This window comes from Leucopleurus acutus, assembly GCF_964270905.1.
Source record: "Leucopleurus acutus genome assembly, chromosome: 4".
Taxonomy (NCBI): domain Eukaryota; kingdom Metazoa; phylum Chordata; class Mammalia; order Artiodactyla; family Delphinidae; genus Leucopleurus; species Leucopleurus acutus.
In genome coordinates this window covers 27,120,409-27,133,337 of record NC_139146.1, presented here as the reverse complement: position 1 = coordinate 27,133,337, position 12,929 = coordinate 27,120,409, and the positions used below count along the sequence as shown (strand labels likewise).

Below are 12,929 nucleotides of genomic sequence, written 5' to 3'. Positions count from 1 at the left end.
TGCGGTATCTTAGTTCCCTGACCAAGGATTGAACCCGGGCCCTTGGCAGTGAGAGCGTGGAGTCCTAATCACTGCACCACCAGAGAATTTCTCATTTTACTAAAGTAAACATTAACAATGATAAAGATTTTATTTCCTTTTCCTTACCTGGATTTATCTGTGCTGGAGATATTAGATTTTCCATTTTTTTCCCTTCAAATCACAGGAAGTCGTCACAACCCAACACGTGAAAAATAGTGTGTCAGTTCACATGCACGCAAATCATTTGCAATAAGGAAGATGTTGATTCTGACATCAGTATGAGCAGTTACATTTAAAGGTCACACCACGAATCATGAACAAGCAGCTTCAAGTCGATAAAAAATTAAACTGTTAAAACATTAAGTATAAAATGTATAACTACATTTATAGTATGTCCTAACAGTGACTATAGGGCATATAATTTGACAGGGATTTTTTTTTTTTTTTTTTTTTGGCTATGTTGGGTCTTCGTTGCTGCATGCGGGCTTTCTTTAGTTGTGATGAGCAGGGGCTCCTCTTCATTGCGGTGCGCGGGCTTCTCATCGCCGTGGCTTCTCGTTGCCGAGCACGGGCTCTAGGCACGCGGGCTTCAGTAGTTGTGGCACACGGGCTCAGTAATTGTGGCTCGCGGGCTCCAGAGCGCAGGCTCAGTAGTTGCAGTGCACGGGTTTAGCTGCTCCACAGCATGTGGAATCTTCCCGGACCAGGGATTGAACCCGTGTCCCCTGCATTGGCAGGCAGATTCTTAACCACTGTGCCACCCAGGGCAGTCCCAGGATTTTTTTTTTTTTTTTTTAATAAATTGGAAAATTTGCTCATATGAGGAGTCTTACTGAAATAGTAAAAGCACATTATGTTGTGTTACAGTTTTAATGGTATGCTTTCACTGGAAAGAATTCACTTACATGACAATTATAAAACTCAGTGTACTTAATATGAATCAGTAAATGCAGTACTTGAATATTTGCAAAATCATAACATACCAAAAAATCAGGTACACATCCTTGACCTAATAATGGTATATGATAGCCAAGGAAAGAAATACATATAATTCATGTATATAGTATTTTTGTCCTTAGAAGTCTTCTTCTCTGAAACTACATTGAGTTATTCTCAAGTTTTTCATACTGAATTATTCTGAAGAAGGTGTTTTTAATCATCATTTTTACATTGGGTATTGATATGTATATGTGTACTCTATTTTTAAGCATAGTAAACTTTAGGATCCCAGAATCTTTAAGTACATAAGTGTTATAATAAGAACACTAGACTTTAGCCTAGGGCTCTATCTAGGTAGGATCTGAAATTTTGTTTCTATTGAGTATTATGCCAAAGTGCTCCCTTTGTCTCTTGACTGTGATGTGTACATTCAGTACATATGTTGTAGTTATTGACTAACTTAATTATGCAGTTTCATTGCATTTATCATTCCCTACAGTGCTTTGTGGTTTGTGTGCTTTTTTGTTCCTTAAAAATCAAAAGCATTGAAACCATAGAAACCTCAGATAAAATTACAAAATAGGTCACAATCTCCTTTGTGCTAATACGAAGCCATCACCATCATGCCCTGTCATACCCAACATGCTCTTGTTTGGTCTTTCCACGGTGTAGAATGGAATCACTCCTCTGCATGTGGCTTCCAAAAGGGGAAACACAAACATGGTGAAGCTCTTACTGGATCGTGGTGGTCAGATCGATGCCAAAACCAGGGTGAGTATCTCTGTTCTTTCAATTTCCTACCATTATTATTTTTTGTATTCTTTTAGCAGACATTTTAAAATACCAGTCCCTAAACACAGGCAATGTGTTTTCAAGGAAATTGCTTTCTTGGATTCGATTTAAACCTCATACAGCATTTAAAGGTTGCACATCATATGTAAAGTGGAATTAATATTTGCTCATAAGTGCCTGGAGAAACAGAATGCTAGCCTCTCTCACTGAGACAGTTTTTCAAGTCCTTGTTTATTGATTTTCATGGAACAAAGATCAAAGATTGAACTTACTCATCTCTGATTTGGCTAGCTGTAAGTATCAAGAACCCAAACTCATTTGCATACATTAAGCTATGAGAGTGTGGTTTTTATGTAAAATATTTTAATACATGTTGAAAATCTTTTGCTTCGAACTTTTCAGCTCCTAAATCATTTTTCTTAAGTGGTTATGCTATAGGGATCTGAGCAGGAGATCTCCTATTATGCTTATGGAAAAAAAGGCATACAGTTATTATGTTGCACTTTTACTCATGTCATCTCGCTAAGAGGCAGTGCCCTTCATTCATTTCAAACTTGTTGAGTTAAATATAATTCTGAGTTTTTACATACTCCCAACAAATAAATAATAAGATAGGCAGGACAGTACACCTGTTGAAAGTGCAGACTTTGAATGCAGATTACCTAATTTCAAAGCCTGCTTCTACTGCTTACAAGCTGAATGACATTGGCAATTTACTTGCCTTCTCTGAGCTTAGGCTATAATACTACCTACTTCATAGGGTCGTTTGAGAATCAACTCTTAGGTATTTTTTAAGTGGCGTTAAGTAAATTACTTAGCTACTCATAATTTTTTATTATGTAATGGAAATTATGCACAATTACTTGCTTAAACATTAAACTAAACTAATATTGTACTTTAATATTAATTCTCTGGAGTAGACTTGATTAATCATAGACTTAAGTAAAACTTTAAACATTCCTATTATATAAAATTTTGAAATATATGGTGGAAGAAGTCTATGGAAGTTAGTAGATAGAATATGTCCCTTGTGATATTTTATCTTCACTTTGTTTAATTCTGGGACTTTGCATTCTCATAGTCCAAGGAATAAAGATCTAATTTAATTCCCTTGCAAATCTTGAGGCTAACAAATATTTTGTTTAATAAACCTTATCATCTTTGAGCTTCTAGAAACTACACCAGTCCCAGACTATACATTTTGGGTTTTAATGACCTCAGGAAATGTTGCTTTCTTAATCTCATTTCTCTAAGACATTTGGTCCAGAGCACTTGTGTCATATTATCATGTGGGAGTACTGGAGTGGTTTGCTTTGTCTATCAAGATCTTTGTTGTGGTGTCCATTGTCTTTGCATCAGAGTTTTATATGGTTTCTACCCTTTGATTTGATGGCATGCCTTTTCCCTTGCTATGCTGTAGGTGTGCAGAATTTGGAACAATTACATATAATGCTGCATGCTTTGCTTACTTGTTCTCTATATTTAAAGGAAGAGTTTCTGTACCTCCTCCTTTAAGTACATTTCTAACATAATGAGTCCCTTTACACTCACCTTTCTGTTTCTCTTGAGACTCTAATAATTGAGAGTACCAATGGAAAGACAGCACTTTGTAAATGCAAAAAATTTTATCTTGGTCAATGTCTTAAGGATGCACATTGCTCTTATTAATGCTTTTCTGGAGTATTCATTCATTATTGAGGCAATTGATTTTGTTTTTATTGATCCTCACAATATTTGCTTTATTCTTTAAAAGATGCTCTAATTTGCATTCCCTACATACATTTGCATATACAATTTAAAAGTCTAACTCCAAATAGACATTGTTTTCTCATGAAAGAGTACTAAGAAATGGAGAGAAATGGATTCTTATGCTAGTTCTGCCATTAACTAATTGTCCTTGAGCAATTTAACAATGAAATGTAAGCCTTGGTTAATTATTCTTTATTTTTTATTTTTTATTTATTTATTTATTTTTTGGTTAATTATTCTTGAAGGGAATATTTGGACTGTATTTCATCCGGTGTAGCCTTTAGATATAGCAAATAAATAGAATTTCATTCAAGAATTTATAAAATGAAAATGGATTTTCTAATTATACATTGTACTGACATTCTGTTCATTTCTTCCTTAAACAAATAATTATTGATTTCCTACTTGGTGTTGTGAACCCTAGAGATAACAGTAGTTAACAAGACAGACTATATCCCTTTACTCAGAGATGCAAATCAACAGTACCCAAGGGATTAGGTTAGCAGTGTACTGGTAAAAATTTAATAATCAGCTCTTCAAAAAAATAAAATAAAAAGCTCTGATTTGTAACCTTTGCCTTTGATGATTTCCATGGTGTAAATACTTCCATACTTTCACCATGGCCAATTGGAGCTACCAATATGGTATCACTGAATGCAGAATTGGGAAAAGATGTGCAAAACATTGACTCTCACTAGTGTGTGCAAACTGGTTCCAGTGCACCCTAAGGATCAGTCACAATAATGAAGGTGGTGCTGAGCTTTTCCCTGTACGTGAAAATACTTCCTCATCTCTAAGCAGGAGGATTTTAAAAACAGTTAGGTTCTTTCAGTTTTGGCTATAACTATCAGACCTGTATCCTTCTTACCAAAAGTAAGATCAAGTAGGAGGTAAATACTGAAATGCAGTACTGTGGTCTGGAATCAGGAGGCCAATTCTGGAACTATAATATTTATATATTTTTGGAACTATAATATTTGATTACTAAGGGAATATGGTTTGCTTTTTCTTTTGTCCTTTAAAAATATATTTTTAAATTAAAAAATGTTATACTTGTTTTTGACTATCTTTTTAGGTAACACAATAGTGTGTCTTTATATGGAATTTCAAATAATATTAATATTATTGTTTCATTTTTTTCACAGAGGTCTCAATTTCCCCTAGCAGTCAAATTAGTCATAAACATTCTGAATTTAGTATGTTCCATCAAAAATTTTCCCTTGGTCTTATTATTTTCTCACTTATAATGTTTTCATTATTAGGAGAAGAGCAAGATATATAAAGGCTTTGGGGTAATTAAAAAAAAAATCATACCCGTAGTTTCTCCACCACTTTCACCAGCACTATGTCAATCACTGAGACATTTTGCATCTCACTGGCATTCTCATCATTGACTAGAATCTAGTGTGAAACTCTGAGACATTTTCACCAGAGCCTTGGTTTTCTGGTGTCTGGAAAACCTCATCTTAATGTTAAAACAGAAACGTTATAGCTAAAATGATATTATTAATTCAAGTTTTATTAAAGGCATTATTCATTTTTTATTTTTAAACTTATTTTTTATTTAAATGTGGAAATACTTCCTATAAGGATTATGGCTAAAATATTGAAATACATATTTCAATGAAAACAATAAAAGTATACAAAAAACATTAAAGGATGATGAATGAAAAACAATACATCAGAAAAAGGGATCACCCTTGCTATTTGTTATTAGGAGTAATAATTAAAATAATAACAATAGTGGCTACCAATTGTCATATGCCCACTATGTTCTGGGCACCCTGCTAAGTACTATACAAATATCATCTTAATTCATCTTCCTAACAACTTACAAAGTATTATTATTTTCTTGTTGAGAAAATATAGAGGTCTCCATTTGAGAAATGAGACTACCAAGGGGAAAAATGAGTTCCAGAGGAGTTATATAACTTAACCTAGGACACACAGCTTAGTAACTAGCAGAGCCTATATTAGTACACAGAATTCAGGATACATTGCTGGAAGAATAATCTAAGCTGAGAGGGAAGAGAGGAAAAGATAAGGAAAGAAATGGTCATAAGAAGCTAATGCTGTGGGTTACCAGCTAGATGAATGGTATCCCTTTAAGAATTACTGACATCACCATGTGATTTGAACTGATTCCAGGGAAGAAAGAGAACACAGGGAAGGGGACTCTGGAGGGGAGGAAAATGTCAACTTCAAACACAGTCTTAAGAATTTAAAAAAAGAAAAAAAAAGATAATGAACAGATCATAGTCTCTAAGAGTAAAAACTAAATTAAAAGAGTAAGTTTAAAAGTTCTTGAATACAAAACCTTTTGATAAAGATTTTATGGGGGACAATAATGAGACACTGCACTTTGTAGAAAATATCCAAAATCTACCCAGATTGAGCATGTTGGGCAACTTGAATTTGATATAATTCACATATCCTTTTTAAGAGCAGATAAACTGCATCACTAAACTGTAAGATTTAGACCCAATTACTTAATCCTTACTGTTACTTGATGTTCTTGCGGGTTTATTAAGTGTTCTCCATATTTTCCTATTGTTGTTCTGAGAGCATTTTAGAGGTTTCAACGTGATTACCCAATGAATATTTCATGTAATCCATAGAAAGCAATACCTTTTTAAAAATGATGTAAGGCAACATCCCCTCATTTTTCAAACAATGCTGTAAATTAAACAGGGTAAGAAAAAGCATCCTCATTTGAAATATCGTGAAGCTGAACCTCAGAGAGCTTCACCCATGATGGGCTGATCTGAGACTCACACCCAGAGCTCTGTGATTCCAGGGCCTACCCGCTGGACCGTGCACATCATGCTTTCATTTGCTGTGTTGGATTTCTCAAACTCTAGATCTCAATGAAGCTCCCACCAAGAATATGTTTGAGAAATCAAGCTGTATCTAACTGCTATTTCACTTATATAGCAACCAATGCTCTGTGTTTCCACCATAGGGCACTGAGGACAAGATACAAAAGCATCATCATTTTAATCACTTTGCCCACACAGTTTGTCTTTTAAGCTCCTTTTGGCAAACTTTAAAATAACTTGGCATCCCAATACTTTTTTCTCAAGAGACAGTCTTTTCATGCTAATTCCCAGGTAACCAAAACTGCAAGGTCTGTTTAGTATCTCAATACTGGCTAAATAGGTTTAACAAAGCAAGGAATAATTATCATCAAGGTCCTAGACAAAAACAGATGACACACTCAAATTTGATAATTTGAATAGAGATTATTAAAGGGCTTATTTATACCATTGTGGCTGGACTATGAATAAGAGAAATAAAACCCAAAAGACAAGAGGGTATTTGGAGATTGCTCTAGAATCAGAAACTACCTGTGAGGCTATCAGGGTCAGAAAGTTTTATAAATAGCGTAACATACAGTTGGGCCTCTCCCGTTGCGGAGCACAGGTTCCGGATGCGCAGGCCCAGCGGCCATGGCTCACGGGCCCAGTCGCTCCGCGGCATGTGGGATCTTCCCTGACCGGGGCACAAACCCGTGTCCCCTGCATCGGCAGGCGGACTCTCAACCACTGCGCCACCAGGGAAGCCCTAAACTTAATTTTTGAAAAATAATTATGTATTTTGTAAAATGATGAAAAATATGAGTGGAAACCTTTAGAAGAATGTGAAAAAATAACCCTTCCCTTTTACGAGCCTCAGGGAGCATTTTAGGAGAATTTATGAAAATAATGGCAATTCAAGAGAGAAGATAGACAAATTAGATTAAGAAGAAATTTTAGGAGTTGTGTTAGGACAACCAGAAGGAAAATAGTATAACAGTATAATCTCTGGGTGTGGCTCCAGGCAGGTAGGGCTTTCAAGTTCAACAAATACAACACCCTCTGCTTTTCCATCTTCCTAAATATGCAAACACATGACCAGCCACAGTGTTTTTTACATTAAACCTCCACACATGGGATTTCTCTTGCTCTCTCCCTCTTTCTGTTTTGTCTCTGTCTTTCTCATTCTCTTTCTCTCTGCCGAGATCTCTGTCTTGTTTTCTCTCTTACTGTTCTTTATTATTTAACTGATAGCAATTCTATTACTGATCTACTGAGTCACTAGGGCTGAGTTTTGGAAACCCTCTCTTCAAGGTGGCAGTAGATACAATCTTGTTTTTATAAAAAAAGTGAACTGAGGCCTATCTTTCATTCTTTTGGCAGGATGGTTTGACGCCCCTTCATTGCGCTGCAAGAAGTGGACATGACCAAGTGGTGGAGCTTCTGCTGGAGCGGGGGGCTCCCTTGCTGGCAAGGACAAAGGTGAGTCATTATGAGGAAGATGGGATCCAACAAACTCTTTAAGACATTTTTTTGATAATCTCTATTCTTCTTGAAATCAAAGCATCAGCCAAGCGTATTCTAGTTGCTCAATATTTGTGTTCAAGGAATGAGTAATAGATATCAAACTTTTTAAACTATTTAAAAGAAAAAATGCATTAAGATGTATTAAATGTATAACTTCAAGTTCTTTCTATATTTTTACCTGCTATTCTCTCTGCAGATGGAAATGTAAATATTACTCTATTATACGTGAATGAGAATATTATATATAAGTGAGAAATTTCTTACATTTTATTAGTCTACATTTTTATGATTCTCTGAGATGACTATAAAATATATATAAAAACTATCTTTTATAAAACTGTCTTTTAAAGAAGCACAAGTAGCAATACAAGATAAGTCTTTTGGCTCTCCAATCTTTAGACAATATCTAGTAAAATAGACAATATCTAGTAAAAAGAATTACTCACTGGTGGTGTTGGTTGATTATAATTGGGATTCATAGGTGATGTGGAAAGCATGAGTTAGGATAGGCCAGCTACAAAGAACCAATAAAAAAGCATACTGTTCTCTATGGCACAGTACATCTAGGATTTTTTGTCTCATTTCATCAACATGCCCAACCATGGGGAAAACTCTTATCCATATAAATAGAAACCAAGTGACAAGCTGATTTGTTGGAGGTTTTCTTTGGGTTACCAGAAAATATCATGAGACGAAATTTGAAGATAATCACACAGAGTTATTTAATGGGACATGTAACAACCCTCAGATCCTTAAATACAACAAAAATTTAGACAAGGGACATGTCTTAATACTTTCCCCCTATTTCATCTCCCCCATCCCCTGAACATGATTCATATCAACTGATGCTGTTACTAGGGTAAGGTGAGAAAAATAAGGCAGCAAACACAGCAAATATTTTTTAATTTATATTATATCTTAATTGAATATTTAGTTGATATAATTTGGAGCAAAACTGGCCCACACATTCAAAATTTGTATAGAATGCACTCAGTCTTTAGAGATGTGCCACGCAGATCATGAAAGGGTGGCTTCAAATCAGAAATATATGAAGATGAGAAATAAATCATCTGCATTATTTTTATTCTCATACCTATACTGAGAATGTTGTAGAGATCTGTCTTTAAAATGTAACATTTTGGGCTGGGTCATGCAAAGATAATTATGGAAAGTTTTCTTGAGGAAACGGATTGAAATTTAAATGGAAATAACAAAATTTCAGACTAGTCATGTTATAACCAATAAAAGGCTTATATCAAATTGAGGGTAGGTAGATATACTGTTGCAAAAACCATAAAATAATCTCATCTACAGAATCTGCCAGTAATTGTCATATCACTAATGAAGACCATGGGTTACCTAGATGGAACATTTTTAATGGCCTTCTTGTAAAATCAAATATCATTCATATATAAGGATACAGCATAAAGCATCTGTGGCTGCATAATCTGCGACTGTCCTACACTGTTGAAATCACCTTCCTGGTTGAGAATGTTGGGCCTTTGGCCTATTCTGGCTTCTTTATCCAGACAGTTTCTGCTTCTTTGAATATAATGACTGCCAAACTAAATCCTTGGTCAACAGTTATTTTCTAGTGACTGTATTTGCATTGATTAGTAAGAAAGGACAATAGTCCCCTTCTTTTAATGGGCAAATGTTTTCTAATTTCGCTTTTTCCTATAAGCTTGTTTATTAAATTTTTTAAAATGAGAGTCTCAGCTAGACTAATAATTATCAGTGAACTACTTGGCTGTCTTGTATCCCTGCTGTTGACCTTCTCTGCGGATTAAGTCTAAAGCTGTTTTTGGCAGTATCAATGATGATAAATTTAGATTATCCTCAAAATTTTGAAGTTGGGAGGTCATTGACACATGGTCCATATCTGCCTTATACTTTTCTAGCTCTTATCTGACTGCTTTCTCCAAATCCAATTTACGCATCATGACAGAAAAAAGAAGTTGCAGAATTTCCGAGCAGTGTGGATCTAAGAGATGATCAAAGTCTCCTTCTCTCCCTGACCCACCCACTTGCTCCTCCTGCATCCACTTTCCCCTCCATTGAGAAGTAAAGAAATTCATGCAGAGAGATGAATTGAATGTAGATTTCTATGTATGGAATTGGATACAGATAATTTAAGCCTCAGCTATTACTTGTTTTTGTACAGCTAATATTGCCCTGATAATTGTGGGCCAACTGAATTGCTACACGTACTATATATTCATTCATGAAAGACCTATTAATTTTTGCCTAAGAATATCACAGTTATGCAATTAAACATTCTCTTATCTTTCCTCTCTGCCAAACATAATCTGCTGTATGTTTCGGTGTCGAGTGGAAATTATTTTTCTCTGCTACCAGTGGTTCCAGAGATCAAGAATTGTTTGTCGTGTTTCAGAATCTGAAAGTAATGACTAAAATGTGGTCTTGGTTTGGTTTGGTTTTGATGCGCAGAATGGGCTGTCTCCGCTTCACATGGCTGCCCAAGGAGACCACGTGGAATGTGTGAAGCACCTGCTCCAGCACAAGGCGCCTGTTGATGACGTCACCCTGGACTACCTGACGGCCCTCCATGTTGCCGCACACTGTGGTCACTACCGTGTAACCAAACTCCTTCTGGACAAGAGAGCCAATCCAAACGCCAGAGCCCTGGTAAACCTAGCCCAGTCCACATTAACTGAGTACAGATCGACATAAGCAAACCCGCATTGATTGACCAATGGTTGTAGGCACAGCAGTGCATGGTTATAGATGTGTAGTTAATTCTAAATTTGTCACCTCCCACAAGCTGCCTGCCTACTTCATGCCTTCACAGTTTGCTATTAAATGATGGCAAGGATAGATTTAAGAGAACACCAAGGTAACATTTCCATAATTAGCAACTCATAGATAGGTATGAAACCTCTGGAGTGGTAGCATTTTTAAATGGAAAATAGAAGTTGAAAAATAGCACTTATCAAGTAAGTTCTAGACACCTCTATATAGAGTCAGAATAAAATTGTAAAAAAGTTGAACTTTATTAATTTCTTTTTGACAAAGAAAGTTTTAAAGTGGCGAATAGATTTTACTATGTAAGATAATGTAAAATGTAAGCCTGTGAAGAATTCACTTGGAGATATTCCTTATTGACCTGATTACTCAGCCACAGGCTAATGGAAAAGTAATGCTTAGGGTCTTCTTGCTTCAGGAAGCATTTTATATAAACTATTTCAGGAATTGCTCAGGAGAAATCTGCAAGAGGCTGTCCCTAGAGCAGCTTCTGATTCTCCCAAGTTCTAATATTGAATAAATCTTCTTGCTTCACTTATATTTTAACCATAATCATTGGAAGTATTAGATATGTACTAATTTATGCCTCTTGTTTCTTAATTCTCCAACTAAAAGCAAACCCTTTTTTCTATTTGTTAAATGGTTTATGTAAGTTAAATTAGTCTTTAGACAATCAGTATTTAAGAGAATGTCATTAGAATTAGCAAATATGAATCTTACTTTTATTAGAAATTTTCCATTGGAATCAATTTATTTATTATTGCCTGGGAAGCAACTATACTTTTAGGTTTATGTGCAATTATGTAAGGATATTTATTTTCTTATAAGGAGGAAAGTACTTATTTTCATTTGGATAGTGGTCAATAAGCATGTAAAATATCACATACTAATCACTGCAGATCTTTTAAGTGCTGCACATACATGTAGTTATTTATATCTGGCTTATTACATAGCTCATAAATGGGAAATTACTTAACAAATATTGTGAACAATAATGTCATTAGGTTAAAGAAAATCATATGCTTTCCTGAGAACTGCTAGTGTAGAAAAATATTGACTGATAAACAGTCCCTATTGGGACATGCAAAATTGTTAACTAGCAGAATAGATACGATTCTATATAGAGACATCATTGTTCAGATAAAAATATAATACTTAAATATAACACATAAGGATTAAGCATGGGGCTAGTTAACAAATTTTTATGTAGTTTCCCCTAATTGCTGCACATTAGCCCAGTATGGAAAGTTAGAAAATACCTTAAAGACTTCTCCACATTCCTTTGCTTCTAAGAGATACCTTCTTCCAGTTATTCCAAAAATTCTCCATACTTATTTTGAAAATATTTGGGAACTTAATAATCATTTCTTTTCGAAACAAAATGTATGTGATTGACATAAGTTATAAAAAATATATTAAAATATAAGAAATATAACTTCTGGGTATTAAATATTATCAACATAAATAATGATTTCCACTAACATGCAACAACTCCTCATAAAAACTTTTTAATATAAACATTATAACTTCTGGATATAAAAAAATTATCAACACAAATAACGATTTCTGTTAATTTGTAACACCTATTCCCTAAAGAAAATAGTAGCTAGGCTGAAACATTTATTATAGTCATGTTCTTAGATTTTTGAAGTAAAACAGGTAATGATTTTTCCCTTTAAGAAATAGCTCATCATCAGAAAAACACATGCTTATCTTTGATGCATCTTTAAGCCATTCCATAATCTGACCAATCAGTATGCTTTAAAACATTTTAGAACTTGTAAAGTATAATTGCCTCAGTTTTTTCCTTCTTGGAAGAGTAGGCCCATGTAATTTTCTTCCTTTTTGTTTTCTCTGTAACCACACGAACAATGCCATACCTGCCCACCACATATAAACCAAGTTCAGAGCCTCCAGGAATACACCACCACTTTCTCTCTAAATCCAACACCTACAGCACTTGAAGAAATGGTCGCACTACATGAATGAGGATGTAACATTACTGCCTGCAATGTGCCAGCATGGAGTTGTGTGAGAATCATTTCTGCATGTTTTCAACTAACTTGATTGTCTTTTGCACAGAATGGTTTTACTCCACTGCACATTGCCTGCAAGAAAAACCGCATCAAAGTCATGGAACTGCTGGTGAAATATGGGGCTTCAATCCAAGCTATAACAGAGGTAGAAAAATGTTTCAGCTTGTCATGAAACATTCCTTCTCTTACTCCTTCTTCCCCTTCCTTCTGCCCATCTTCTGTCCTCTTCGCTCAAGTATTATTTATCTGAAGAAGCCCCAAAGCCCCCACCGGTGCAGAGGAGTAAAACTGCTGTCGCTTTGTT

At 35.1% G+C, this 12,929-nt stretch overlaps 1 protein-coding gene across 2 annotated transcripts in view; it reads left to right on the top strand.

Annotated features, from left to right (window-relative positions):
• Positions 1–12,929, top strand: part of ANK2 (ankyrin 2) — a gene marked incomplete at both ends in the record, with an annotated part of 237,407 nt that overhangs the window by 98,569 nt on the left and 125,909 nt on the right. For both annotated transcript variants that reach the window (XM_082837746.1, XM_082837745.1), the window contains 4 exons: positions 1,633–1,731; positions 7,680–7,778; positions 10,275–10,472; positions 12,672–12,770. In XM_082837746.1, the coding sequence (XP_082693872.1) occupies positions 1,633–1,731; positions 7,680–7,778; positions 10,275–10,472; positions 12,672–12,770 (495 nt within the window). The remainder of the gene's footprint in view (positions 1–1,632; positions 1,732–7,679; positions 7,779–10,274; positions 10,473–12,671; positions 12,771–12,929) is intronic.